We start from the raw sequence: 26,826 nt of genomic DNA, 5'->3' as shown, positions 1-26,826 counted from the left end.
CTCCCTGCTTCCTTGGGCCGAGTTTGCATATAACCACAGCGTCCACTCGGCCTCGGGAGACTTTCCATTCTTCTTGGTATATGGACGACATCCTCGGCTTCCAGCACCCTTCCCGTCTGGATCTCCGACCCCCATGGTTAATGTAACTCTGGCAGATCTGCAAAGGGTCTGGGAGATGGCCCGAGAACAATTGCAGAGGGCAGCTGCCAAATACAAGATCTTCGCAGATTGTCGCCGGCGAACCGCTCCAGTCTTGCAACCAGGGCAGAAGGTATGGTTAAGCACGAAATACCTCCGACTCCGGGTGCCCTCTCGGAGATTGGGACCTCGGTATATTGGACCATTTGCAATCCAATCGCGAATTGGAGCTGTGACATATCGGTTGCGATTACCTAGTACCCTGCGGGTGAATAACGCCTTCCATATTTCCCTATTGAAAAGTTTTCGAGGATCTCGATGGCACCCCCAACGGCAGGAAACCGAAGCTCTAGAAGCAGATCCCGATCCGGAGTATGAGGTGGAGGATGTTCTGGATTCAAAGAAGCGGCGGGGAAGGCTATATTACTTATTGTCCTGGAAGAATTTTGGTCCCGAAGATAACTCCTGGGAGCCCGCGGCGAATGTACTTGCGCCAGAGTTGATCAAAGCCTTCCACGCCCGGTCTCCTTCCAAACCCGGGCCCGGGGAAAAGGGGGCATCCGGGGAGGATACTGTCCCGTCCCGGGCCCTTACCTGTGCTCCCGCGGGGGGGAGCAATGGTCGGTGGGGCTCGCGGTGTCCAGGGCGGCGGAAAAGAGCCGCCGACGGGGCCGGCGCTGCCGCGGGTCGGCCCGAGGCCGGCGACCCGCTGGAGCGAACGCCGGCCTCGGAGAAGGGAACACGCCAGCCAAGATGGCGGCGCCGGCGGCGTCGTCTCCCTGGCCCGGAGCGGACCAGCGAGCAAGTCCCGCCTACTCGCGCCGGATTGGCGCATTGAACTGGAGACTCCGCCTGCTAGGCAGGCTGGCCAATCCAGGCGCTCCTTGCCTGCCAGGGCCGGGGGGATTGGCTCCTCTTCCAGGGAGGGGACGGACTGGCGGGAAATTTAAACAACGGAACGGGAAGGGTCCAGTGCTTCCGTTTCAGATGTCAGAAGCCGACACAGTGGATCTCGGAGTGTTGCTCTTCAGAGACTGTGTTCCTTTGCAGTGCTAGCCGTCCTTGCTAGCCACCTTCAGAGACTGGGTCCATCTTCAGTGCTAGCCGTCCTTGCTAGCCACCTTCAGAGACTGGGTCCATCTTCAGTGCTAGCCGTCTTTGCTAGCCACCTTCAGAGACTGGGTCCATCTTCAGTGCTAGCCGTCCTTGCTAGCCACCTTCAGAGACTGGGTCCATCTTCAACGCTAGCCGTCCTTGCTAGCCACCTCCAGAGACTGGGTCCATCTTCAGCGCTAGCCGTCCTTGCTAGCCACCTTCAGAGACTGTGTTCCTATTCAGTGCTAGCCGTCCTTGCTAGCCACCTTCAGAGACTGGGTTCATCTTCAGTGCTAGCCGTCCTTGCTAGCCACCTTCAGAGACTGTGTTCCTCTTCAGTGCTAGCCGTCCTTGCTAGCTGCCCTTCAGAGACTGAGTTGCTGACTACCAGCCAGGCCGGCCGTCACCCCGCGGTTCCAGCAGTCCTGCTGGCCGCCTGCAGCTGGGGGCTCAACCCTTGGTGAACGGCGGTCACCGCGGGTGAAGATTCGGGGTGCGCGGCTGTCCTCTGAGGTCTTGCGGGGCCTCAGGGAACATAAGGGCTCACCTATACCAGAAACAGGACAATTATCTGGTTCTCACCATCTGCTTTCCTTAACATATTAAACCACATTCCTCCTGTTGGTTATACTAGTTTCTTTCCCAAGCTTGCTTGCCTGTAAGGGTATCATAATAGATCACAAATTCCAGAATCATGCAGGCTTATCAGTCTCTGGCCTTTTGACCCTTTCCATAGTGCATGACTGTGCTCATAATTCTACAATGGGTCCCCTATGCGGAGCCACAAGCCAGCCTGAAGCTGGTAGAGCTTCCAGCAGGATGACAGAACAGTCATGTAATAGCGTGACGGAGGCTCAGTGGCTGCTCTATCCTCCATCTGTTGAGGTGAGGGGACATTTTCTTGGGACACAAAAAAGGCTTTATGTCACTTCAGGGTCTGACATGGATCCTGCCTGGCAAGGTAGCATTAATATGAAGATTCCCACCAAAGGTTTTTAAAATTGGTTTTAGTTTTGTGATTGTTCTTGAGGGCTGTAAAGCAGAGAGTTGATACCGCTGCACAGAAAAATAACCAATCACCCATCCACTGCTATAAAAGAACTCTTCATGGAAGGTGCTATGGGGTGAGTAATACTCCTTCACCCCCAAATTGTTATAGAAAGCATCTTCCTTCAGACCCAGATGGAACCAAGGACATATGAGAAGGATTTAAGACTGCCTCAGCATATTACTGCTACCTTCAAAACAGCAGCAGCTGGAGAAAGGGCACTGCCCAGACATGGAAAGAAGAACTTTATTCAGCAGTAATGTTAGAGCAACCTGAGAAAAGATCAGAAAGAAAAGCTAGACTCTCCCACCCCACTGTTCTCTCTCTTTCTCTGAGCTGTGCTGTCTGCTTAACCAACAGAATATACATAGCAACAGCTCAGAACTGAGCATTACCCAATATCCAAAAGAGAGAATATCATCCAGCTGAACTCTGCAGACACGTGCTGTGGGACCAAAGGTGGAAGGTACTGGACCAAGTGAGGTATCTTATGGGGACACAGAACAGGTACAGTGGGGGCAGGAGTGAGAGGGTGGTGGGCAGCTGCACCAGTGCCCCTGGTCAACAAAAGGCACAAGAGCAGCATCCAGCTTGTCTCCTTACAGCCCAGGTTCCAATTGGTGTTGCAAAGGGGGCCGCTTAGCCACCAGAGAGCTAAACTGAGACCATTTGTATCAGATCAACAGAGTGTGGGTTGGTGCTGAGCTTAAAGTTTCCACCAAGGTTCTAGGCTTGGAATCCCAGCTGGCTCAGCCCCTCAACAGACTTCTCTCTGCACCGTTCACAAATTGTGTTTTATCACTAGCATCTGGGGTTTGAGGGTATGAATATGCACGATCGGTCTTTTAGTCCCTTATATGGAAATAATAAAGACTTTGCTGCTTGAATTACAGGTAGAATAAGTAGTTTGCATGCTAATTCTCTCTTCCTTTTGGTTACTTGGAAATCACGCATATGCTTTCTGTTTTTGTTGCAAACAAAGCTTCCATCTGGCTGCCATACATCCTGACGTAGGAGACAGGTACAACTTACCACCAAAATACTGCTGTCACTATATGACATATGCTATGGAATTTCACTGCTAATGTAGAGCCCCCCTATCCCCATCTCCACAGAGCACCCCTGTTTATTCATCACATTGGGTACAATTCTTGTCTTTGACACCAAAAATCTTTAAAGATGCTTAATTTTATCCCAGCATATCAACACTTAGCTATAATTATTTATAATTCACTATTTTAATATTCTGATGTTAGAATAATTCAAACGCTTCATTTAACAACTTCACTCCATTCAATGATCTATTTTTCAACCATATTTATAAGTAAAAGCTATAAATTGCACTGTGGGTATGGCAGTGTAAAGCTAAGTGCAAATTATGGCATTTGCTTATAAATATGGTTGAAAAATTGCTAAAATGCTTGATATTAAAAGAAAAAAGAAAGAAAAAATTACTTTGGACCAATGACGATTGTGGGCAATCATTGCACAACAAAAGATTATGTGCCTGAACTGTGCCGTTCTTTCTGAAGGTCCTATTTTGTATAACGGTATGATAGATCATTGACTGAGGGGAAGTTTTGAAGGTGTTAAATGAAAAGTTTGAATTATTGTAGCATCAGAATATTAAAATAGTGAACTATAAATAATTATAGCGAAGTGTTGATATGCTGGGATTGTACTTGTGATTTTGTGAATTATCCCTGCACTTATAAACTGGTCCAATTAAAATAAATAGATCTAGTTTTAGACATGTGGAAAATAATATATTTGCATATCTGGCACAGGCCAGGCAGAATGTCTAACCTCACAACAAAATGGCCACAGTTGAACAACTGGGTGGGTACTTGCCAGGGGTAGAACAGCAGCTGCTGCCAAGGCTGATGACATCATAAAGCAGATAGCCAAGGGGTAGGTCAAAAACCGTGATGACATCACAAAAAAGCTAGGTGTGTGGGGGGGGGGGGGGACCACAAGTGATTGTCACAAAAGCTGAGAACCTCTGCCTGCAATTCACAGCAGAATCACTTATAGGGCCAGATTCTTTATAAGGCGCCTAAAAAATAGATGCAGTAAACATTTCCACCTAAGCATATTCTATAAGTGGTACCTAGATTTAGGCACGGTATATAGAATATGCTTAGTTGATATCCCAGCACCTAAAACTACACGGCTCCATTTACAACAGTGAAAACGTGGCGTAAATCCCTGCACATAGATTTGTGCGCACTGGGCTATATTCTATAACTGTGCGCGTAAACTTTAGAACACCCATGGAATGCCCGTTTCCCCACCCATAGCCACACTCCTTTTGAACTACACACATTAGAATTTAGGTGTAGTCCATTACAGAATACGCTTAGCGAATTGTGCATGTAAATTCTAATTATTGCCAATTAGTGCTCATTATTGCTTGTTAAGTGCTGTTATCAATGCTGATTAGCTTGTTAAGCCAATTAAGTTACATGCATTGTTATACAATACACCTGGATTTCGTCGCAGATCTCTAGGTGCACTATATAAAATCTGGCAGATAATGTCCATTTGGGAGCAGTTTTCAAAGTGCCTGCACAGCTGCAAAGTCCAGTGGAACTCTTTAACTTTGTACCTTGTACTAATTTTCAGAATATGCAGCACTTTTACTTTGAAAATTATACCTGCCAGGCTATGTATAACTGTACCTCATTTAGAGGCTACTTTCTTCAACTAAGAAAGCATGAATACATTTTCATCCCCATCTCAGGAATGGCCTCTTCCCAAATGTGGGTGAAAGTACTCAGGGCCCCTTCTACCAAGCTGCGGCAAAAGGGAGCCTGTGCTGGCATCGGAGCGTGTTTTTCATGCACACCGAGGTCCCCTTTTACTGCAGCGTGTAAAAGGGAAGTCTCTTTTTCCTGCAGAAAATGGCTGTGCGGCACGTAAAGCACTTGCCATGCAGCCATTTGGGGGGGAGCCCTTACTGCCACCCATTGAGGTAGCGGTAAGGGCTCCTGCACTAACCAGGCAGTAACCGGGCAGCTTGTGGCACTGCCGATTACCGCCAGGTACACTCCAGCACTACAGAAATAAATATATTTTTGTAGTGCCAGATATGACAGTGCGCTCAGGGTGGGAAGTCTCACTGGGCTGCTGCGGTAACCCGGTGGTACTTCCTGTTTAAAAGAAAAAAGAAAGAAAAAAAGAATATTGATATTGATCGGGAGCCACACTGGAACTGAACACTCTTCATATATAGCAGCCCCAATGTAAATACGTATTGAATCCCTCCAGTTCCAAAGATTTTAAGTGATATGTCCAAAATACTTTCCTCTGCAAGAGTTTCTTATTGAGATCTCCCCCACGGTTCCCTAGCCTGATTGTTCTAACACTAGACATCTAAGATCGGTAAAATCATGAGAATTTGCCATGCAATGCTGCACCAGTGGTGCCCCTGGGGATCTCGTCGTGATCCATGAACAATGTTCTCTCATGCGTGTATGCAGTGTTCTACTTGTTTTACCCATGTACACCTTATTACATGGGCATTTAACTAGGTAGATCACATTGATCGATTGACAGGTAGTGTGATGTCGCAATTTATACGCTTTATTGTCCTGGTGGTTGGTGAATCTATCCGTCTGCAAAGTAATTATACATGTTGTGCAATTGGGTCTGTTGCACTTAAAGTGACCCATCGGGGCACCTTTAGTCTGTGGTGTTTCAGCAGCTTTGCAAAATGAGTAGCCTGAATGGCTCTGGCATCATTTTCTTTGTTGCGTACTATAGCATTTATAATTTTTATAATCCTAGAAGTGCGGTAATAATAGCAGCTTTCCTTCATTAATGATTCTCTGTCTTCCTCAGACTAAAAAGGAGGAGCAAATATTAATCTCACCTGGGTACCATATGACTCGGAGTAAAGACCGAATTTCTGTCATATTGGGAGAAGCATTTTTTGGACCCAACTCTCAGACTAAAGTGGATAAGGAGAGCCCACCCAGGTAATCTGCCAAAGTGACCATGGCACTCTAAAATTACAAACCCCGTTTTGTGCAGCTTTTCTTCAAAGAGACAATAATTCTGCTATGTTAAATCTTCTTGCTATGACTACTGGCAATGTAGACCAGTGGCTTTAACATAATGCAATCAAACCGTATGTGCAACTATAGGTTTTAATTGCTATTTAGTTTGTGAGTTTAAGCTTCTTATCTGAGCACAATCCTCCTTATTCTGTAAATGGCACGCAGATTTATAGAATACTTCCACATGTGTGTCTATTGGTGCGTAATTAGTGAAAAATATTTATTTATGGCATTTATCCCAAACAAGTTCAGGTTCAATAAGGCTTACATCAAAGTTTTAAAGCAAATTACAATAAGAGAACTATAATAAAAATACAAAACAATAATAGGTAAAAACATCCAAACAGTTAGATGACTCATTTCGAAATAACAAATTAAGTAAAAGGATAGCAATCATCAACAGTGGCGAGGAATTCACTAAATAAGAATGCTTTCAACAGTTTATGAAATTTCAAATAGTCAGTAACATATCTGAGTGACTTTGGTAGGAAATTCCATTTCCTAGTAGCTTGGCATATGAAACTTGCATCACGAATAGATCTGTAACGAAGATTTTTACAGCACAGAAAATGGAGAAGAAGATAATCTCTCAACATCGGATGAGCATTACATAAAATTAATTCTAACAAGTATTTGCATGTGGATGTGTATTTTCAAAGTACTTAGACTTATAAAATTTTAATAGTAACCTATGGAACTTTGTAAGTCTAAGTGCTTTGAAAATAAGCCCCTATACTCAGGTAAAAGACCAAATACAATTTGATAACTCTTGCATTTATTGGAAGCCAATGCAGTTTGATTAAAAGAGGAGCTGACTTGGTGAATCAAGGGGCTTTACATATGAGATGAGCACAGTATTCTGAGCTGTCTGATAAGAGAGACTTTTAGGCCTGTGTAAACAGCATTACAGTAATCAAATCTGGGTAGTACTAAAGATTGAACTAAAGAGCGAAAAAGTGAGTTAGAAAAGAAAGGCCTCAGTCGTTTCAATTTTCACAGAGAATTAAAGACACTAGAAATTACCACAGAAACCTGAAGTTCAAATGATAGGTACAGGTTGATAGTCATTCCCAAGATTTTCATGGTGGTAGAAAAAGGGTAGGACACATTATCAATAATTAAGTTTTTATTAGTCATTGGGTGGGCAGAATTGGTTAGGATTAGGAACTTGGTTTTATCCTTAATCAGTTTTAACTTAAAATTGGCAGCACAAGATTCCATCAGATCCAAGCCAGACTTAACTCTAGGCAATTTTTCATCTAAGCTTTCTTTAAATTGTATGTAAATAGTGTAAAATCTCAATAGTTGGCTTTAAGTATCACTAACTGGCACTAATTTACAGTTATGCAAGTGAGTTATGAGCCAATTCTATAAATTTTGCATTCAAATTCTATAGCAGACATCATTACATCGCATTACATTCCACTGGATTCTTATATCTCACATTAGCCTCATTAGTTCAGTGTGGTTTACAAAGAAAGAAGCCAGGCTATTGCCGAGAAATTACAGTGACATATTTTTCCAGAAATATCACCTAATAAGTAACACATTGTTGAAACAAGAAAGTCTTTAATAATTTACAAAATAATTTCTAGTTAGTTGATCATCTTATGTAATCAGGTAGGGAATTCCACCATTTTGCTGATTTGATAAACTAGACTTATGCACTATCCAGCTGATATTTAGCCTGTGGTGGTCAGCATTGTTACGTCCAATGCCTCCTGTATTTCCGGATATTCAATGCCAGGCCATGTAACTGCCAAACTACCTTCTTTTCTTGCTAGTCTCTTGGTCCATTATTCACCCATGAGAACACTTCACTCTTCGTAGCAACATCTTCTAACGATTCCTTCTTTCCATCAGATTTATCTGGATACTTATAGAAATTTCTGTTTCAGCCTGATAAGTCCAACTCTCTCTGGAACTCTCTCCCTCTTTACTTACTTAGGATAGAATCATTGTTTAATAAGTTTAAAAGCTTTGTCTGGCCAATTGTCAGCCGGCGGTGGGCTTTTACTGTGCTGCCTGCTGCTGGCACTGAACCCAGATACTCAATGGCAGGCCATTTCCAGTGACCACTATTGAATATCCGGTTTCATGTTTGGCCGCCAACCAATAACTGGTTAAGCCGATATTCAGTGCTAACCGGCCATCGGCTAGCGCATTAAGGGGCCTTTTACAAAGCAGCGGTAGAGCTACTGCCGCTTTATCGTGCGCCAATCCGGCACTACCACCGGCTCGCCGCAAGAACCGAATATTGGGTCCTAATGTGACGCAACCCGAAATGCCTCTGAGATAGCCAGCTCCCAGTTATACACTAACTGTTAATATTCAGCTGAGATAACCGATTATCTCCTGCTGAATATTCGCAAATATCCGGTTGTGTGTGATTTAACTGGTCAGCGGCTGTTGCCAACTGTTTAAATCATGCCAGTTTCCTCTCTGGGGGTCTAAAAATTATGATGAGTGCTGCTTTACAGCCCCCCTTTTGTATTTTTCTCACCATAGCTAACCTTATTATACTGTAAACTTTTCCTTTCCCTAAAATCCTTCCTGTATTTTGGTTTGTCTTTATATTTGCCTGTTATTGTATATCTCCTCTATTTATTTTACAACATAAACTTCTTGGATTTTCCTTGTTTATATTTGTGCTATATCAAACTGAACCTGAACCAAAAGGGTGGCATTTTGACTATTTTTTGAAAAGTAGGGATGTGTATTCATGAATGCACATTCTGAGCCTCTTTTACAAAGCTGCTCTACCGATTCTCAGTGCGGCAAATGAGAGGAAGCCCGTTCATTTCCTATGGGCTTCCTCTCATTTGCTGCACGGGAATCACTAGCACGGCTTTGTAAAAGAAGCCCTCTGTTTGTTAACACACCTTAAACATTATAGTGTGCACAAAATACTGTTAATCTGTAAATTAATGCACATACATTGATTTGTGCTGGTTAGAAAGTCCTAATATGTGTTAACAGTAAAGCATAGGCATGGGTAACAACCAACAAAAACATTTCTAGATGGGGCAACCCAAAATTATTTGCTTGGGGGCAGCAGAAGACAGAACTGACCCTAAGCAGAAATTAATGTTTTCTGACAGTAAGTGATAAAACATGTAGTAGTCAACTAAAATCTCTTTCAATTTCTCTTCCCAGAAAGGTGGCTCATTGTGATATGTAAGTACTGTTCAAGCCTGATGTACATATATGTATATTGATTTATGTCCTATAGCAGGGGTGAGCAACCTTGACCCTCAAGAACTGCAACCTAGTCAGATTTTCACCAATGAATATGCATGAGATCTATTTGCATGCACTGCCTCCACTGTATGCAGATAGACCTCATGCATATTAATTGAGGAAATCCTGAAAACCCAACTGAATTGCGGCTCTCAAGGACCGAGGTCGCCCACTCCTGGATTCTATGGGGTAAAATGCAGTGTAATTATACTTTTGTTTATCTTTCACTGCATGTAACTCTTTTGAATTTTCCTCTGGTCCTAGACAGGACTGGCTCTCAGTCTGTCTGCTCTGTGTCCAGTTGGAATTTTCTGTCTTTATTGTGGCATCTAGTTGTTTTGGTGGACGAAAGTAGAGGATCAGAGACAAAGAGAGGCCTGTAGTTGTGCTATATGGTGCTGTCATATGTGAGTGGTTTTACATTATATGTTCCATTTTTCTCATTCTTTCCAACTCATACAAAGAAAAGCAATTTTCTATGAACTTTATGGAATGTCCAGGGTGGAGGGCAAGGCTGGGACTTAGGGGTGGTTGCCTGAGGGCTAGATGCACTAAATTTAACGAGCCAGCAACGTGGTTTTTAAACTGGTTCTAGCCAGTTTAGCGCGCAAGTAGTAAACCGGGACAATCACAAACGAGTTCCCCGAGCCATTTTCCTGTCACGGTAGCAGCTAACAAAAATGGAATGCAAATGATCTACAGGTTATTATAATGAGCTAATTAGCAGATGCCCAGCTGTTTTCCGACTCCATGCACCGTGGAAAACCTAACGGGAGGTCTGCACCTCTCGTTGGGGCTGCTGAGTGGAGCTATGCAGAGGAGGACACCCATCACAAAAGCTGAAGAAAAAACATCCGTGCTCATCAGGGATGTACTTTTTTTTTCCCGAGTGAAGGACATGCCTAACACTTGGACGTCCTTCACAAAAAAAAAGACGTCCCTGACGAGCACCTGGACGTTTTCCTTCAGCTTTTGTGATGGGCGTCCTTCTCAGATGTGTTTTTCTTACGTGCCTGAAATGACCAGCCATGGAGGTTCTCTCAACATTCTCCGTCCCCTCCAAGGTTGTTTTCAGCTTGCGCCCCCCTCCCCCCCGGGATCGGGACATGCGAGGACGTCCAAATCAAAACTATTTGGACGTCCCTCCCTCCAGGTCTCTCTCAGCCAATCACAGCACGTGTAGCTGATACTGGTGGCCAATCAGAGAGAAAGATGTATGATTTAAAAAAGTTTATTGGTAACATCAAAAAAAGTATGGCTCAACACAGCCATATTTCGGTGCCAGAGCACCTTCTTCAGGAGTCTGCCCGCTCCCTTCCGTTCCTGCTCCCGTGCCCCCTGGACCTGATGCAAACTCTCTTTGATTTGACCAGTGTACAGAGCATTACAGTAGTCTAGTCGTGATGTTATAATGGCATGGACCACTGTGGTCAGACATGTCTTAGTGTACAGGGTATTACAGTAGTCTAGTTGTGATGTTATCATGGCATGGACCACTGTGGTCAGACTCGTCTTATCAATATTTGGAGAGAGATTTCATAGCTGCTGCAGGTGATAGAGACCATTTTTAAAGATTGTTTGAATTTGTGAGATCAGGGTGAGTGATGAGTGTAGCAATATCCCAAGATTTCTGACCTGTGATATAAGGGGAGTTCATACTTCCCAAAAGGTATTTTAAAGTCAGGTATTTGTCCACTTATATTAGGTACCCAAAAAACCTCTGTTTTGTTTGGGTTCAGGCAGAGTTTGTTGTTGTTTGCCCATTCCTGTGTTTCAGTTAGACAGGCAGTTAATTTGTAATTAGATCTGGTTCAGTGGGTATGAATAGTTGCACATCATCAGCGCAGATATAGAATTTTGTGTCCGTTGGCTGAAGCAGATCAGCCAGAGGCTTGAGGTAGATATTAAATAAAATGGGAGACAGTATGGATCCCTGTGGCACCCCCACAAATGTAATAAAAAACATAATGATAAACAAGCATTGAGAAAGGCATGTACCTCAAATGGAGGCAAACACAGCTTTTCTTCCTCAAAAATACATGTATATACGTATGTCCTATTAAATGAAGAGGAGGATAGAAAGCTGAGTGGTAAAAAAACAAATTTAGGTTAAAAAAACTTACCTTATATGGCACCTGGGTGAAGCACCACCCCTCTGGGTAGGGCAGGGTGAAAAACCCCCTGAGCAGCACGCACCCCATCCCCTCCTCCAACCAAGGGGGTGCACGGAGCAGGCTTGCGGCTATCTGCTCTCCCGGTCCCCTGCCCCCTCTGATGTCAACTTCCTGTTCCGGGGCAGGGAACCTGCACAGCCAGTAGCCATGTACCTGCTCACGCACACCCCCCCCCCCCCCCACCGCCCCACCCTAGGTACGCTAGAGAAAAAAAATCTAAAATTAAAATAGGAATTCTACTTTGTGGCATGCATGAAAAGCATGCCAGCACCATTTCTCCTTCACTTAAAGTGATCAGTGAGAGTGATATTACAGTGACACCTTATTCTAACAACTCATCTCATGTGAACTGACTAATAGCATAGGCTGGAAAGAAGCTGAAAGCACAATCCAATTTTTCTATGCACTATGACATGAATGAAATTCACAGTGTTACAACAAGATAGTAAATATAATAATAAATTTGCCACAAAAAACTCTACCAAAATAGAGCTGAAATGCTGAAAACGCTATCAGGCTCATTTTCGAAAGAGAAGGACTTCCATCTTTCGATATAAATCGGAAGATGGACATCCTTCTCCCAGAGACGTCCAAATCGGTATAATCAAAACCCGATTTTGGATGTCTCCAACTGCAGTCCATCACAAGGACGGCCAAATTTCAAGGGGGTGGGTCAGAGGCATAGCGAAGGTGGGACTTGGGCGTGCCTAACCTTGGACTTCTGACCCATAATCGAAAAAAGCAAGGACGTCCCTGACAAACACTTGGATGTTTTCACCTTGACGTGTTTTTTTTACAAATAAGGCACATAAAGGTGCCCGAAATGACCAGATGACCACCGGAGAGAATCAGGGATGACCTCCCGTTACTCCCCCAGTGGTCACTAACCCCCTCCCATCCTCAAAAAACATCTTTTAAAATATGTCGTGCTAGCCTCAGATGTCATACTCAGGTCCATGACAGCGCATGAAGGTTCCAGGAGCAGTTTTAGTGGGTACTGCAATGTACGTCAGACAGGCGGACCCAGGCCCATACCCCCCCTACCTGTTACATTTGTGGAGGAAACAGCGAGCTCTCCAAAACCCATCACAAACCCACTGTACCCTTATATAGGTGCCCCCCTTCACCCGTAAGGGCTATGGTAGTGGTGTACAGTTGTGGGTAGTGGGTTTGGGGGGGGGGGTTGGGGGCTCAGCATACAAGGTAAGGGAGCTATGTTCCTGGGAGCATTTTATGAAGCCCGGTTGGTTTCCTGGCATGTCAGGGGGACCAGTGCACTACAAATGCTGGCTCCTCCCATGTCCAAATGGCTTGCAGTTGGACGTTTTTGACATGGACGTCTTTGGTTTCGAAAATCACCGAAAGTCAGAAACGTCCATGTCTAGAGATGTCCAAATCTGATGGTATTTTTGAAACGAAAGATGGACGTCCATTTTTTTTTTTTTGAAAATACGGTTTTCCCCGCCCCTGGATTTCGACATTTTGCAAAGATGTCCAAATCGCAACTTGGACGTTTCTTTCAAAAATGCCCCTCCATGTGTTTCAGCTGCCATGCATTCCAGTGCTCTCATACAGTATCTAGAACTGCATATATGCCACCTGCAAGGGTCATAGGTCACACTGAAAAACCCTCTAAAAAGCCTCTAAAAACTATTTCTAAAATCATCCCAACTGAAATTTTTGGAAAAAGAAGGTGGACTTTTTAAAAAAAAAGCTAAGACAGTCACTTTTGTATATGAAAAAATGTGAAAAAAAGTTTTCTATGTTATCAGAACAACTTAATACAAGACTTTTTTTTAAAGAAAAGGGGAGCCTAAACTGGGTTAGTTTTCTAATGCACAAAGGGCTGCCCTCATATAAACTATATTTGTGCTTAAAATTCACCACGCCAAAAATTGCACTGAAACGGAGAAGTGCAGCAAGGCAAACACAAATATAAAAATCTCATTATATTTGTGCTTGCCTCACTGCACTTCTTAGACTCCAGTGATGTCATTGACATCACTGGAACACATGAAACATAGCCACTGAAACACATAGAGGGGCATGATCGAACGGGGCGCCCAAGTTTTCCTGGGGCCGTCCTCGCAGGACGGCTCCTTGAAGGGGCAGGGAAACCCATATTATCGAAACAAGATGGGTGTCCATCTTTCATTTCAATAATACGGTCGGGGACGCCCAAATCTCAACATTTAGGTCAACCTTAGAGATGGTCGACCTAAATGTTGAGATGGTCGACCTTAGAGAAGGTCATCCCCGGTTTTCGGCCATAATGGAAACCAAGGACGCCCATCTCAGAAACAACCAAATCCAAGCCATTTGGTCGTGGGAGGAGCCAGCATTCATAGTGCACTGGTCCCCCTGACATGCCAGGACGCCAACCGGGCACCCTAGGGGGCACTGCAGTGGACTTCACATATTGATCCCAGGTGCATAGCTCCCTTACCTTGGGTGCTGAGCCCCCCCAAACCCGACTACCCACAACTGTACAACACTACCATAGCCCTTAAAGGGTAACGGGGGGCACCTAGATGTAGGTACAGTGGGTTTCTGGTGGGTTTTGAAGGGCTCCCATTTACCACCACAAGTCTAACATAGTAGATGACGGCAGAAAAAGACCTGCACGGTCCATCCAGTCTGCCCAACAAGACATACATATGTGTACACCTTACCTTGATTTGTACCTGCCTTATTCAGGGCACAGACCGTACAAGTCTGCCCAGCAGTACTTCCTGCCTCCCAACCACCAGTCCCGCCTCCTATCACCGGCTCTGGCATAGACCGTATAAGTCTGCCCTCCACTATCCTTGCCTCCCAACCACCAACCCCTCTTCCCCCCACCTGCTCCGCCACCCAATTTCGGCTAAGCTTCTGAGGATCCATTCCTTCTGCACAGGATTCCTTTATGCATATCCCACGCATATTTGAATTCCGTTACCATTTTCATCTCCACCACCTCCTGCGGGAGGGCATTCCAAGCATCCACCACCCTCTCTGTGAAAAAATACTTCCTGACATCTTTCCTGAGGCTGCCCCCCTTCAACCTCATTTCATGTCCTCTCGTTCTACCGCCTTCCCATCTCCGGAAAAAATTTGTTTGCGAATTAATACCTTTCAAATATTTGAACGTCTGTATCATATCACCCCTGTTCCTCCTTTCCTCCAGGGTATACATGTTCAGGTCAGCAAGTCTCTTTTCATACGTCTTGGAACGCAAATCCCGTACCATTCTCGTAGCTTTTCTTTGCACCGCTTCCATTTTTTTAACATTCTTCGCAAGGTACGGCCTCCAAAACTGAACATAATACTCCAGGTGGGGCCTCACCAACGACTTGTACAGGGGCATCAACACTTCCTTTCTTCTGCTGATCACACCTCTCTCTATACAGCCTAGCAACCTTCTTGCTACGGCCACCGCCTTGTCACACTGTTTCGTCGCCTTCAGATCCTCGGATACTATCACCCCAAGATCCCTCTCCCCCTCAGTATCTATCAGACTCTCACCGCCTAACACATAAGTCTCTCTTGGGTTTCTACTCCCTAAGTGCATCACTTTGCATTTCTTGGCATTGAATTTTAATTGCCAAACCTTAGGCCATTCTTCTAGCTTCCTCAGATCCTTTTTAATGCTTTCCACTCCCTCCCGGGTGTCCACTCTGTTGCAAATCTTAGTACCATCCGCAAATAGGCAAACTTTACCTTCTAACCCTACGGCAATGTCACTCACAAATATATTGAACAGAATCGGCCCCAGCACCGATCTCTGAGGCACTCCACTACTCACCTTTCCCTCCTCCGAGCGAACTCCATTCACCACCACCCTCTGTCGTCTGTCCGTCAACCAGTTCCTAATCCATTTCACCACTTCGGGACCTATCTTCAGCCCATTGAGTTTATTTAAGAGCCTCCTGTGGGGAACCGTGTCAAAAGCTTTGCTAAAATCTAAGTAGATTACGTCTATAGCATGTCGATGATTCAATTCTCCAGTTACCCAAGCAAAGAATTCAATGAGATTCGTTTGGCACGATTTCCCTCTGGTAAAACCATGTTGTCTCAGATCTTGCAACAGGTAGGGGGGGGGATGGGCCTGGGCCCCCTGCCTGAAGTGCACTGCACCCCCTAAAACTGCTCCAGGGACCTGCATACTGCTGTCATGAACCTGAGTATGACATCTGAGGCTGGCATAGAGGCTGTCTATGGGAGGGGGTTGGTGACCACTGGGGGAGTAAGGGGAGGTCATCCCTGATTCCCTCCGATGGTCATTTGGTCAGTTTGGGCACCTTTTTGAGGCTTGGTTGCAAGAAAAAATGGATCAAGTAAAGTCGGCCAAATGCTCGTCAAGGATGCCCTTCTTTTTTCGATTATAGACAGAGGACGCCCATCTCTTAAGCACACCCCAGTCCCGCCTTCGCTACGCTGCCAACACGCCCCCGTGAACTTTGGTCATCCCCGCAACGGAAAGCAGTTGAGGGCACCCAAAATTGGCTTTTGATTATGCCGATTTGGGCGACCCTGAGACAAGGACGCCCATCTCCCGATTTCTGTCGGAAGATGGGCGCCCTTCTCTTTCGAAAATAAGCCTGATAGCATTTCAGCTTTTCAGTGCAATTTTTGGTGTTTTTTAGTGGCATATTTATTAATAAATTTACCATCTTGTTGTAACACTGTGAATTCATTTATGTTGTGTTGCATAGAGAAATTGGTTTGTGCTTTCAGCTTCTTTCCAGCCCACGCTCTCAATCGGTTCACATGAGATATGGAATGGGACTTGATATACCACCTTTCTGTGGTTTTTGCAACTACATTCAAAGTGGTTTACATAGTACGTACAGGTACTTATTTGTACCTGGGGCAATGGAGGGTTAAGTGATTTGCCCAGAGTCACAAGGAGCTGTAGTGGGAACCAAACCCAGTTCCCCAGGATCAGAGTCTGCTGCACTAACAACTAGGCTACTTTTCCTCTCCAAGATGAGTTGTTAGAATAAGGTGTCACTGTAATATTTTTTCAGTTTGAACAGCTGTTTTAAGTTGTTTTTGTAACCTCATTTGCACTTTTTTTTTGCTTTTGAATTTTTGTTCCCTGGATGCACGTTTAGTATGTATGTCTTTGTCACAAAATGCATTGGGTACATTCAGGGGCGTAGCCAGACACCCAATTTTGGGTGGGCCTGGGCTCAAGACGGGTGGGCAGAAGAACTCTGCCTTGTCCCAAAAGTGATTTGGTCTCTTCCTCTCTCACCTGCATGCCATATGATCTCTCAAACATCCCCCCCCCCCCCCCCCCGCAGACCTTTTAAATAGATTTTCACCAGCAGTGAGCAGTAACTAATACACCTGCTCATGTTGGCCCCACAGCCTTCCCTCTGATGCAAATTCCTGTTTCCGCATAGGCGGGAATACATCAGAGGGAAAGCTGTGGGGCCAGTGCGAGCAGTATGCATCAGTCACTTCTCACTGCAGGCAAAGATCTGCTATTTACAAAGTATGCAGGAGGGACAGTTGTTGGGAGTTTTCGGATGGTGGGGCTTGGGGATCCCTGCCAGCCACATCATAGGTGTGCTGCTACTGGGTGTGCCTGAGCCCAAAGTGGATGGGCCTGGGCCCACCCGGGCCCACCCTTGGCTATGCCACTGGGTACATTTAAACTTCCATTTTTCAACATGCATACTGTGCCAAGAGTTCCCTTTTAATTTTATCAGTACACTTTCTAATAATCAACGATGTCGTTATCTGTCTAGGCATGTTACGTTATGCGTGTTTTATGGATCTCTCATCCAGTATGCCTTCATATACCACTACACTACTTTTAAGAGTTTCATTTCTTTTTTAAATTTTCTTTGGCCATCTTCCCTATCTCAGATGCATCCTACACAATCAGCACTAAGTGTCTGTTTTTCACCTTTTTCTGGATTTGGATTTTATATTTATGTGATTCTCTTATTTCATCATCCATATGTTTTACTTATGTATGTTTCTATTTTTCTGGTTCAAATCTATATATATTAGCCTCCTGAAGCAGGCACTACCACCGAAACACGACCCATGTCGAGTCCTTCTCGAAGGTCATGTAATTTATTGCATGATTTTATGTCAACTCATTTATTAAAGATATTTTAAGAAAGAATTTTGGCTACACCTTAGTCCTTGGTCATCTCCACTGTTCAGCTATTTGCTCCTACAAAAGTACATGGATAGCAAGGTATCCACATTGTCCTTTTTAAAATTCAGGGGTCCATAGGCAATCTATAGAGACAATGGATCGTACCCTTGAAGGTCTGTAGTACCTTCCCCTAAATTTTCATTATATAATACTATGTAGTCAACATAGGCAATCTCTGACTGATAGTTTTGAGCAAATTTGCATTCATGAAACTACCAGCAATGTAAAATTAGTCATATTTGTCTGTTCCGATTGATGGGTTAGAGCTACCAGTAATCAGAATGTTATTTTGTAGAGATGGTATTATTGAAGATTTTCAGGACCAGATTGGCCATCTAATAACACTTCTGGAGCAGGAGAAAAAAGATCATCGCAAAACAAAGGAAGTGGTGAGTTGTGCCTCGACAATGCACGTCACCGTGGCAAAGAAACTAGAGATATTTGGGCCGAATCCAATATCTAGGTTGCTTCACCTACTACCTGTATAAATGCCTTTGAGAGAGATAGTGCTGCAGAATATCTTTACAGATCGCCGAGGCACCATCCAGATAGTGTCAGGGCAGATCAGAGTAGAGTCAGGGCGGAGGTACAAGTTATCCAGATAGCAGCAATTTTCAGCATCTGTTTTCCAGATAACTATTCAGATAATTTAGGAAAGCAAAAAAGTTGTCCTAAGTACTATCCAGATAGCAGCTGAATATCACCACAATTTGGATAATGGCGGCAGCACACACTCTATCCAGATATTCTGCAGCAGCCACTATCCTGACACTGCCGCTAAATACTTGGATTTATTTTGCCTACAGCAGCTGGAGTTAAAAAAAAAACACTGACCACTGTGGGCTCAGTAGCAGGGGAGGGTGGGGGGGGGGGGGGAGATGATAATCAACCATTTGGGTTGGAAGGAAGCAAACTCTGTGTTTACCATTTCTATACCAATGTGTATGCCCCCTCCTCCCAATTGCCCTCCCCACATAATGGGAGGACAATTTTCAAAGGTTTTTACACAGGTAAACATATTTGTATAAAAATTGCTTTCAACATTGTCTCACCTTGGTATAGAATAAGCAGTTTACATAATCATAAAACAATACAGTACATTAATATAAAATAATAAATACAATCAGAGTCGGGTTTAAGCTTGAACAGGGGCCTGTGCTTAACTGAGTTAACTGAGTCAGCTTTGGCTGACCAAAAAGTAAAGCTTTTTTTCCCTTTACATCTCCATCTCTCTCCCTCCCCTTCCCCCTTGGTAATTGTGCTCCTCAGCACTGGCGTGCTATACTCCTCCCAACACACTGACAGCTAGCCCATACATCTCCTCCCTTTCACTCCCCCTTGCCCTTTGGTTTCTCACTCCTCAGAGGGATAGTGCCATGATATTGCCTTTTCTGCTTCACCTCCTCACAAGTTATGTGGGTGAGCTCTGCAGTAGCACTAACTTTTCCAAGTCTGAGCTAGCCAAGACCCTAGGAAACAATCATTCTCATCTTCCCAGCTACCTCATTTGAAATCTTAAGTCTCTGGCATTGGGTGGGGAGGGGGTGGTTTTAACCAAACTGGTCCACACAGGGCCTGCAATCGCAAAGACTGGCACGGAATACAATAATAATACAAAAAGGTAACACTTCCTCCCAACAGTGAAATCAATATAATCACCAAATTCACGCTGTGGTTTACCAAGCCAGTAGTGCAGCTGGCTGTGTGTTAGTGCCAACACAGCCCATTCTCTTTGAATGGGCTGTGTCGGCAATGCCACACAGAAGCTGCTAGCATAGTAAACAGACCCTTCAATATACAGTCATAGATAAAATACACCTTACAGTAAAAAAACTAGCCATATACCCTAATACTAGGGAAAGTTGAATCCAACTGCTAGGAAGCATCAGAATAGCTCTTTAAGGGATCCTTTTACTAAACGGCGGCAAAAACTGGCCTTAGCACACACTTGCGTGAGTTTTTCAGAATGCTAAGGCCATTTTCCACAGCTGTAAAATGTCCGATTTTCTATTTTTGGTATTAATGCCAAATGCTAATGATCCCATCAGCATGCGACCATTAAAAAAAAATTTATGGTGTGAGCATTTACTGCCACCCATTTTATAAATAATAAAGGCTCACACAGTGGTCCTGTGCTAGCCAGTTAGTACGGGAAAATGTGGACGTACTGTTTAGTGCAGAGATGCCCAGTCTCCGCCCCCTGACATACCCCTCCCCCCAAACAAATATTTTTTTAGTGCTTGGATTCGTGTGCACTAATTTGGCAATTACAACTGTATAAAATTTTGGAGAACAAAATTAAGAAAATAAATATCAAAAAGACAATTTTGTTCAAAAAACTGAAGGAAGAAAGCTGTAGCAAAACAACTAGTTTTAAAAAAGTGAAACCTCAACTGCTACAGATGGTCTACATAGACGACCCTTCACAGGTGGCTTCAATCATTGATTTTAATGGAGGCTCGAAAAAAGTAACAGCAGAAAACAACGTATGCTATTTTATGTTGTGTTAGGCAAGCACTAATGCCTAGCACAGCTTAGTAAATGGATCCTTAAATTCATTTTGCAGTCAATATGTGATGGGCAGCAGTTTTTGTTTAATTGCTTTGTAGCAGCAATATCTCCAAATGGACTATTTTTGTGCATACCGTGACAGTAATGAACCTTACTCCTAAGTCAGTCTTTCTACTGTTTAGATTCATCATATTCTGACTTTGCAGTATGGCTGTGCTTTTATTTTTTATATAATTTTTTTTAAGATGGCACTGGAATTAAATGATACCGTTGCAGCAGTGAAGCAGAAGAATGAAACGGAGATCAGGTACCATATAATTCCAGATGAGATGAGAGAAACAATGCAAGTAATTTGAATGCTGAAATTTCATCATGTGTGATATGCTGCCCATTAGGGAGGTTTCTTCAAAAGAGTCCAGCACCACAATCAATATACACACAGGGAAATGTTCATAGATATGACCTAAACAATGACTCTTGTCACACTGAATCTCAGTCCAGTAATTCACTGATGTCGCAATTGATCAAATATCAAACTTTAATCACTTCATACAAAAATCTTTTTAAATTCTAACATTGTTGCTTAATTCAAACTTTAAGGATCTGTAACCAACAAAATACAAAATTTAGAATGATTCAACAATCTAAAAACACAATCCTCCCCTGATTAATAAGCCGCGTTAGTGGCTGCCGTGCGATAATGCCGACACAGCCCATTCACTTTGAATGGGCGGTGTCGGCAGCAGCTAGCACAGCTTAGTAAACAGGAGGGAATATTATCAAAAATCCCCATACAAACAATCTTACCTCGTTGTGCCTCTGCTTTACTCTAGTATAACATTTTCAAAATGGCATCCAAAAACATAAGTACATATACATAAGTACATAAGTATTGCCATATTGGGACAGACCAAAGGTCCATCAAGCCCAGCATCCTGTTTCCAACAGTGGCTAATCCAGGTTACAAGTACCTGGCAAGATCCCAAAGTAGTACAATACATTTTATGCCATTTTGAAAATGTTATACTAGAGTAAAGCTGAGGCACAGCAAGGTAATATTGAGATTTTACATTGTTGAATCATTCTAAATTTTGTATTTTGTGATTCTTTTAGGATATATGCCCTGATGCAGGTTTTTGAAACATGGACCATGTTGGTTACAGGTTCTAAAGAAAGTTTGAACTAGGCAACAATGTTGAAATTAAAAAAAAAAATTTGTATGAAGTGATCAAAGTTGATATTTGATCGATTGTAACATCAGTGAATTACTGGACTGAGATTCAGTGTATCAAGAGTCATTGTTCAGGTCATATCTATGAATATTTCCCTATGTGTATATTGATTGTGTTGCTGGACTCTTTTGGAAATTTTCTATTGTGCCCCCACTGATTGAAGCTTGGACTGTTGAAATTGGATTTAGCACATTAGGGAGATTGCATAGCTGTGGACAGGGTGTACATCTTCACCTCCTCATTGCCCATATAGTAATTTGTTTTTAGTTGTTATCACTATGAACAGAGATGCTTAATACAGTATTCATTTTTAGATATCTCTAACTTAACATATTATAATGCTTTTCCAAAGTGGGTCTAGCTTAGCTGGATGAATGAGGGGCGGGATGGGCTTAGAATGTCTCAGAATTTCTCACTGGTTTTATTTCATGGACCTTCCAGGACACTACAGGAAACTCATGCCAGCGAACTCCATGCTTTACGAGAGCAGTCCAAAGCCACGCTAGAGAAACAGATAACAGAAGCACAACGGAAGTATGGTAATGTGCTAGTCGTTCAAAAGGAAACAATAACTCAAAGGAGAGAATTGTTGAAGCCATTTCTGTGCATAAATCAGTTTATGCATGCAGATGACTTTTAATAAAATTACTCGGACTTTATGGAGGTAATATTTACAGCGATTTTGGCATATAGGCAATTATAAAATTGTCTGATGTATACACGTAAAATAATAAATGTACCTGCTTTTGTATGATTCACACATAGGCATTCTGGGGCTGGAGAATAGGTAGATTGTTACTTCTGCACTTATTTATTATGTATTTATTTGGATTTTGTTGACACCTTTTTCAGTAGTAGCTCAAGGTGTTACATTCAGGTACACTGGGTTTTCCCTGTCCCTGGAGGGCTCACAATCTAATTTTGTACGTGAGGCAATGCAAGGTTAAATGACTTGCCCAAGATCACAAGGAGCAGCAGCAGGATTTGAACTTGAACTGGCACCTCTGGCGATTAAGCCTGGTTCTCTAACCACTAGGCCACTCCTCCACTTATTTTATAAAACAAGAACATAGGCACCAATTCATACTGGTACATACATGCACATAATTACAGCAGTCTCAGGGTAAATGTAAATATACATGCACCACCTTTCCCTGGGGTAATTTTATTAAGATAGAGGCACGCATGTTACTTCTACCTAAGCCAAGCAAAAGCAACTCCCGTGATAGAATTGGGACAGGATTTGGACTGATAAATATACTTTTGGATTTTCAAAAGTGTTTGTTACAGCAATCAGATCCTGATACAACAAAGTTCAGTAACCAAGTGTTTTCACTTCCAGTTCATATGGTCATAAAGAAGGCCATTGTGTTAAGACATAGACTTAGCCTTAGGTCCGGGCCTTGTATCTGTAAGATGGGCCTTGGGTGTAAACTGGAAGCTATGAAGCAAGAAATTAGTCCTGATGCAGTATAATATGTAAGCCTATTTTTAGCCCTACTGTTTTTCTATGTGGTTTGTAATGCTGACAGTTAAACCTTTGAAACCTGTGTACAGGCTGACTGAATTTCAGTTTCGGTTTTAGCTTCAGCACTGAAACAGGCCTGAAATCCACATTCAGCCTTGTTTCATATTCAGCCAAAAGTGTATTTTCGGCTGAAACCAAAACTTTTTGTTTTATGTCCCGTGGCTCTCCTCTTCCTCTTCCTCCTCCCCACCCCCAAACCACTGGAGTTCCCATATCCTTCCTCCATCCCTACCCCACCATTCCCAAATATAAGAAGCCCCCTCCCAGATCCACCAGTAGGCCACTGCCGGCTTTCCTGGACCCACACAAAAGCTGCTATTGCCCCTCCCCACGGGCCTACCTTTCCACCCTGGTGGTCTAATTGCTAGTGGGGGCAGGAACAATCCCTTGAATGGGCAAGAGATCTACAATCGCTCTTACCTGTGTAGCAATCTCATTATTGCATTGCACTTTTATGATACTTGTATTCCGCAATTACCTACAAGGTTCAATGTAGATCATAAAGGAAAAAATTCTAGGCCATTCCTAGAGAACAGCAAAGTACCAAATAAAATTTATAACAGCCAAATATAAACAGATTCAGTTAAAGCTTACATTAACACAGACTTCTGAAAGAGATAAGTTTTTAAAACTTTCCTAAATTGCAAGTAGTTTCTTATCTTCCTAATTGAGATGGGCAATGCATTCCATACTAAAGGGGCTTAATATAGAAACAATGATGTTAGCTGCCCTGATTATAATATTTTACATTTACGCTGGAAGTCACGGCAGCCATTTTTACTGCAAACATGAGATGGACAGGAGCGACTGGAGATTGCACCTGCCCCAATTAACCACTAGACCACCAGAATGGAAAGGTAAGCTCAGGGCAGCAGCAGTGGTGGTAGTCTACAGGTTGGCCTGGGAAGGGGACTTTATATGTTCGGGATGGGGAAGGAGGGAGGAAGGAAGTGGAAGCTCCTCTGGTTCGAGGGGGAGGCCTGGCAGAGGGAAGGAGTAGGATCTGTCCCCAGTTGGGGGGGGGGGGGCTGGCCAGTTTTGGCTTTTTGAATCCGAGTGGCAAATTTCAGCTGCAGATTAGGTTTTGGTTGCCCTCTAAACCTGTGGCATACCTGACATTGATGTCAGTAGAGAGAGCACGGTGTTCAGTAAATATTCATTGATAGTTCCACTGAGAGTTTGTTTCAGTGCCAGCTGCTGCCCTCCCTTCCATGTAGAGCCTGAGCATATCACCTCTGAAATATATATGTACTGTATGTGTGTCTGTGTATAGATAGATAGATAGATAGATAGATAGATAGATAGATAGATAGATAGATAGATAGATAGATAGATAGATAGATAGATAGATAGATAGATAGATAGATAGATAGATAGATCTGGGCACAATTTTAAGTAAGTAGAAATTATTGTATAACCTTAACACCAACTTATTTTTCTTTTTTTTTTGTCTAGATGATCTGCAGCACGACTATGACTTTCTTAAATGCTCATTTAAGGCCTACAAGGTGAGAGTTAATTGATTGCAACTAGACAGAGAGAAACCTCAGTTGCCTTGATGGTAAAGTGGCCATTTAACAGGCTTGGTTAGCTGAGGAGAATAAGAAGAACCCCAAAACAAAGACTAAATAGTAACAAGCTTGACTTACCATATTCTTGCAGGACATTATCCTATATAATAATTCTCACCTCCAACGTTCTGACTTGCTGCCTGGGACCGTGGCTCATTCCGAGTTGGTCTGCTAGGCTCTGTAGATCAGGCTGACATCACCGTAGCCATTATGACGCCAAATTCAGAACCTGTGGGGGGGGGGGGGGAGAAAAACTTGCCTCACAGCTGATCCATGTCCAGAGGAGGGTCGCTGGACATGGGTGGCTGGAGGGGGGGCAGGGGAGAGAGGAGGGTCGCTGGACATGGGTGGCTGCAGGGGGGGCAGCGGAGAGAGGAGGGTCACTGGACATGGGTGGCTGCAGGGGGGGCAGCGGAGAGAGGAGGGTCACTGGACATGGGTGGCTGCAGGGGACAGGGGGTCGCTGGACATGGGTGGCTGCAGGGGGGCAGGGGAGAGAGGAGGGTCACTGGACATGGGTGGCAGGAGGGGGGCAGGGGAGAGAGGAGGTTCGCTGGACATGGGTGGCTACAGTGGGAGCAGGAAGAGAGGAGGGTCGCTGGACATGGGTGGCTGCAGGGGGACCAAAGAAAAACTTGCTAGCGCCTGTTTCATTTGTGTCAGAAATGGGCCTTTTTTACTAGTAAAATATAAGTTGCTTCTGTATAGAGAATAAACCTACAGAGGTATACCGCATCCTACTAAAAGACATACATCAAGATTCAGAGCAAGGGCCCATGGACTGGATGTAGTCTTTGGAACTCATCTTTCCAGCCTGCCAGAGTTTTCCTTCCAACAAAATAACCAGAAATGGGGAATACAAATCTAAGTAAAACTCAAAAAATCCCCTATATAAAGGAATGGAAGGGGATGTACATGTTGGAAACAAAAAGTTCCTCAAGAAATATTTGTAAAAAGATAATGGTTGCTTTCAGCTATCTAAGCCGTGGTGCCCCCGCAATTCAAGCTTCTAACGCAAACAAGAACAATGAGCCTTACGGATAGGGCTCTCATTTGCTGCCTAGATACATCAATGAGCAAACCAAAATCTTAAATAAAGTAACCAATCATAAAGTGTATACATCCACTACCGAATCAAAAACATAGGTGTCCCCTGCAAGTAAATAAAGTGTGTAGAATAAACTTTCTGTGAAAAAAATATATATCAGTCTTTCAAAAATAGTACTTAGTGGAGGAGTAGCCTAGTGGTTAGTGCAGTGGACTTTGATCCTGGGGAACTGAGTTCAATTCCCACTGCAGCTCCTTGTGACTCTTGCCAAGTCACTTAACTCTCCATTGCCCTGGTACAAAATAAGTATCTGAATATATGTAAACCGCTTTGATGTAGTTGCAAAAACCTCAGAAAGGCGGTATATCAAGTCCCATTTCCCTATTTCAGATTCTACATGGAATGTTGCTACTATTTGAGATTCTACATGGAATGTTAATGTTGCTATTCCACTAGCAACATTCCATGTAGAAGCCTGCCCTTGCAGATCAGAATGTAGTTGCAAAAACCTCAGATAGGCAGTATATCAAGTCCCATTTCCCTTTCCCTTTATCTTGTGCCAAATTGCAGTTGAAAGTGTAGCAGGTAGCAAAAAGCTCTCCCACAGCTGGCTCTACAGAGCTCGTTTCGCAATCTTCATCAGGAGCCCCGGTATTGAAGAGCTGATGTAAACTACATTGAAAGCAAATACGCCATTCAAAATGGCAGCTGAATCAAAAACATGAGTTTTCCTTCCTACAGCTGGCCCAGGGAAGAAGCTGTACAATTTTTCTATTTTTATTTATTTCATTTTATGTATTTGTTTATACATTTGTTAAACCGCCTTCCAAATGAATATCAAGGCAGTTTACAATAAAATAAGTGACACTCATAAATGAAAAAAAAAACCCAAGAATCACATGACTAAGGACAAAGGGCTGAAATACAAAGGGAGGAAAAGTAGAACTGTGCAGCAGTGCCAAAAACTAGATCCCACCAGCTGAAAAAGACAAGTACATTATGGCAACAAACTTAGAATCC

At 43.5% G+C, this 26,826-nt stretch overlaps 1 protein-coding gene across 2 annotated transcripts in view; it reads left to right on the top strand.

Moving 5' to 3' along the window:
- Positions 1 to 26,826, top strand: part of FLACC1 (flagellum associated containing coiled-coil domains 1) — a 114,243-nt gene that overhangs the window by 46,713 nt on the left and 40,704 nt on the right. For both annotated transcript variants that reach the window (XM_030209620.1, XM_030209619.1), the window contains exons 6-11: positions 6,125 to 6,261; positions 9,499 to 9,519; positions 18,212 to 18,305; positions 20,673 to 20,734; positions 22,101 to 22,198; positions 24,643 to 24,695. In XM_030209620.1, coding sequence (XP_030065480.1) covers positions 6,125 to 6,261; positions 9,499 to 9,519; positions 18,212 to 18,305; positions 20,673 to 20,734; positions 22,101 to 22,198; positions 24,643 to 24,695 — 465 coding nt within the window. The remainder of the gene's footprint in view (positions 1 to 6,124; positions 6,262 to 9,498; positions 9,520 to 18,211; positions 18,306 to 20,672; positions 20,735 to 22,100; positions 22,199 to 24,642; positions 24,696 to 26,826) is intronic.

Source organism: Microcaecilia unicolor, chromosome 7 (genome assembly GCF_901765095.1).
Source record: "Microcaecilia unicolor chromosome 7, aMicUni1.1, whole genome shotgun sequence".
Lineage (NCBI taxonomy): Eukaryota > Metazoa > Chordata > Amphibia > Gymnophiona > Siphonopidae > Microcaecilia > Microcaecilia unicolor.
This window is presented reverse-complemented; position numbering and strand designations above follow the sequence as displayed.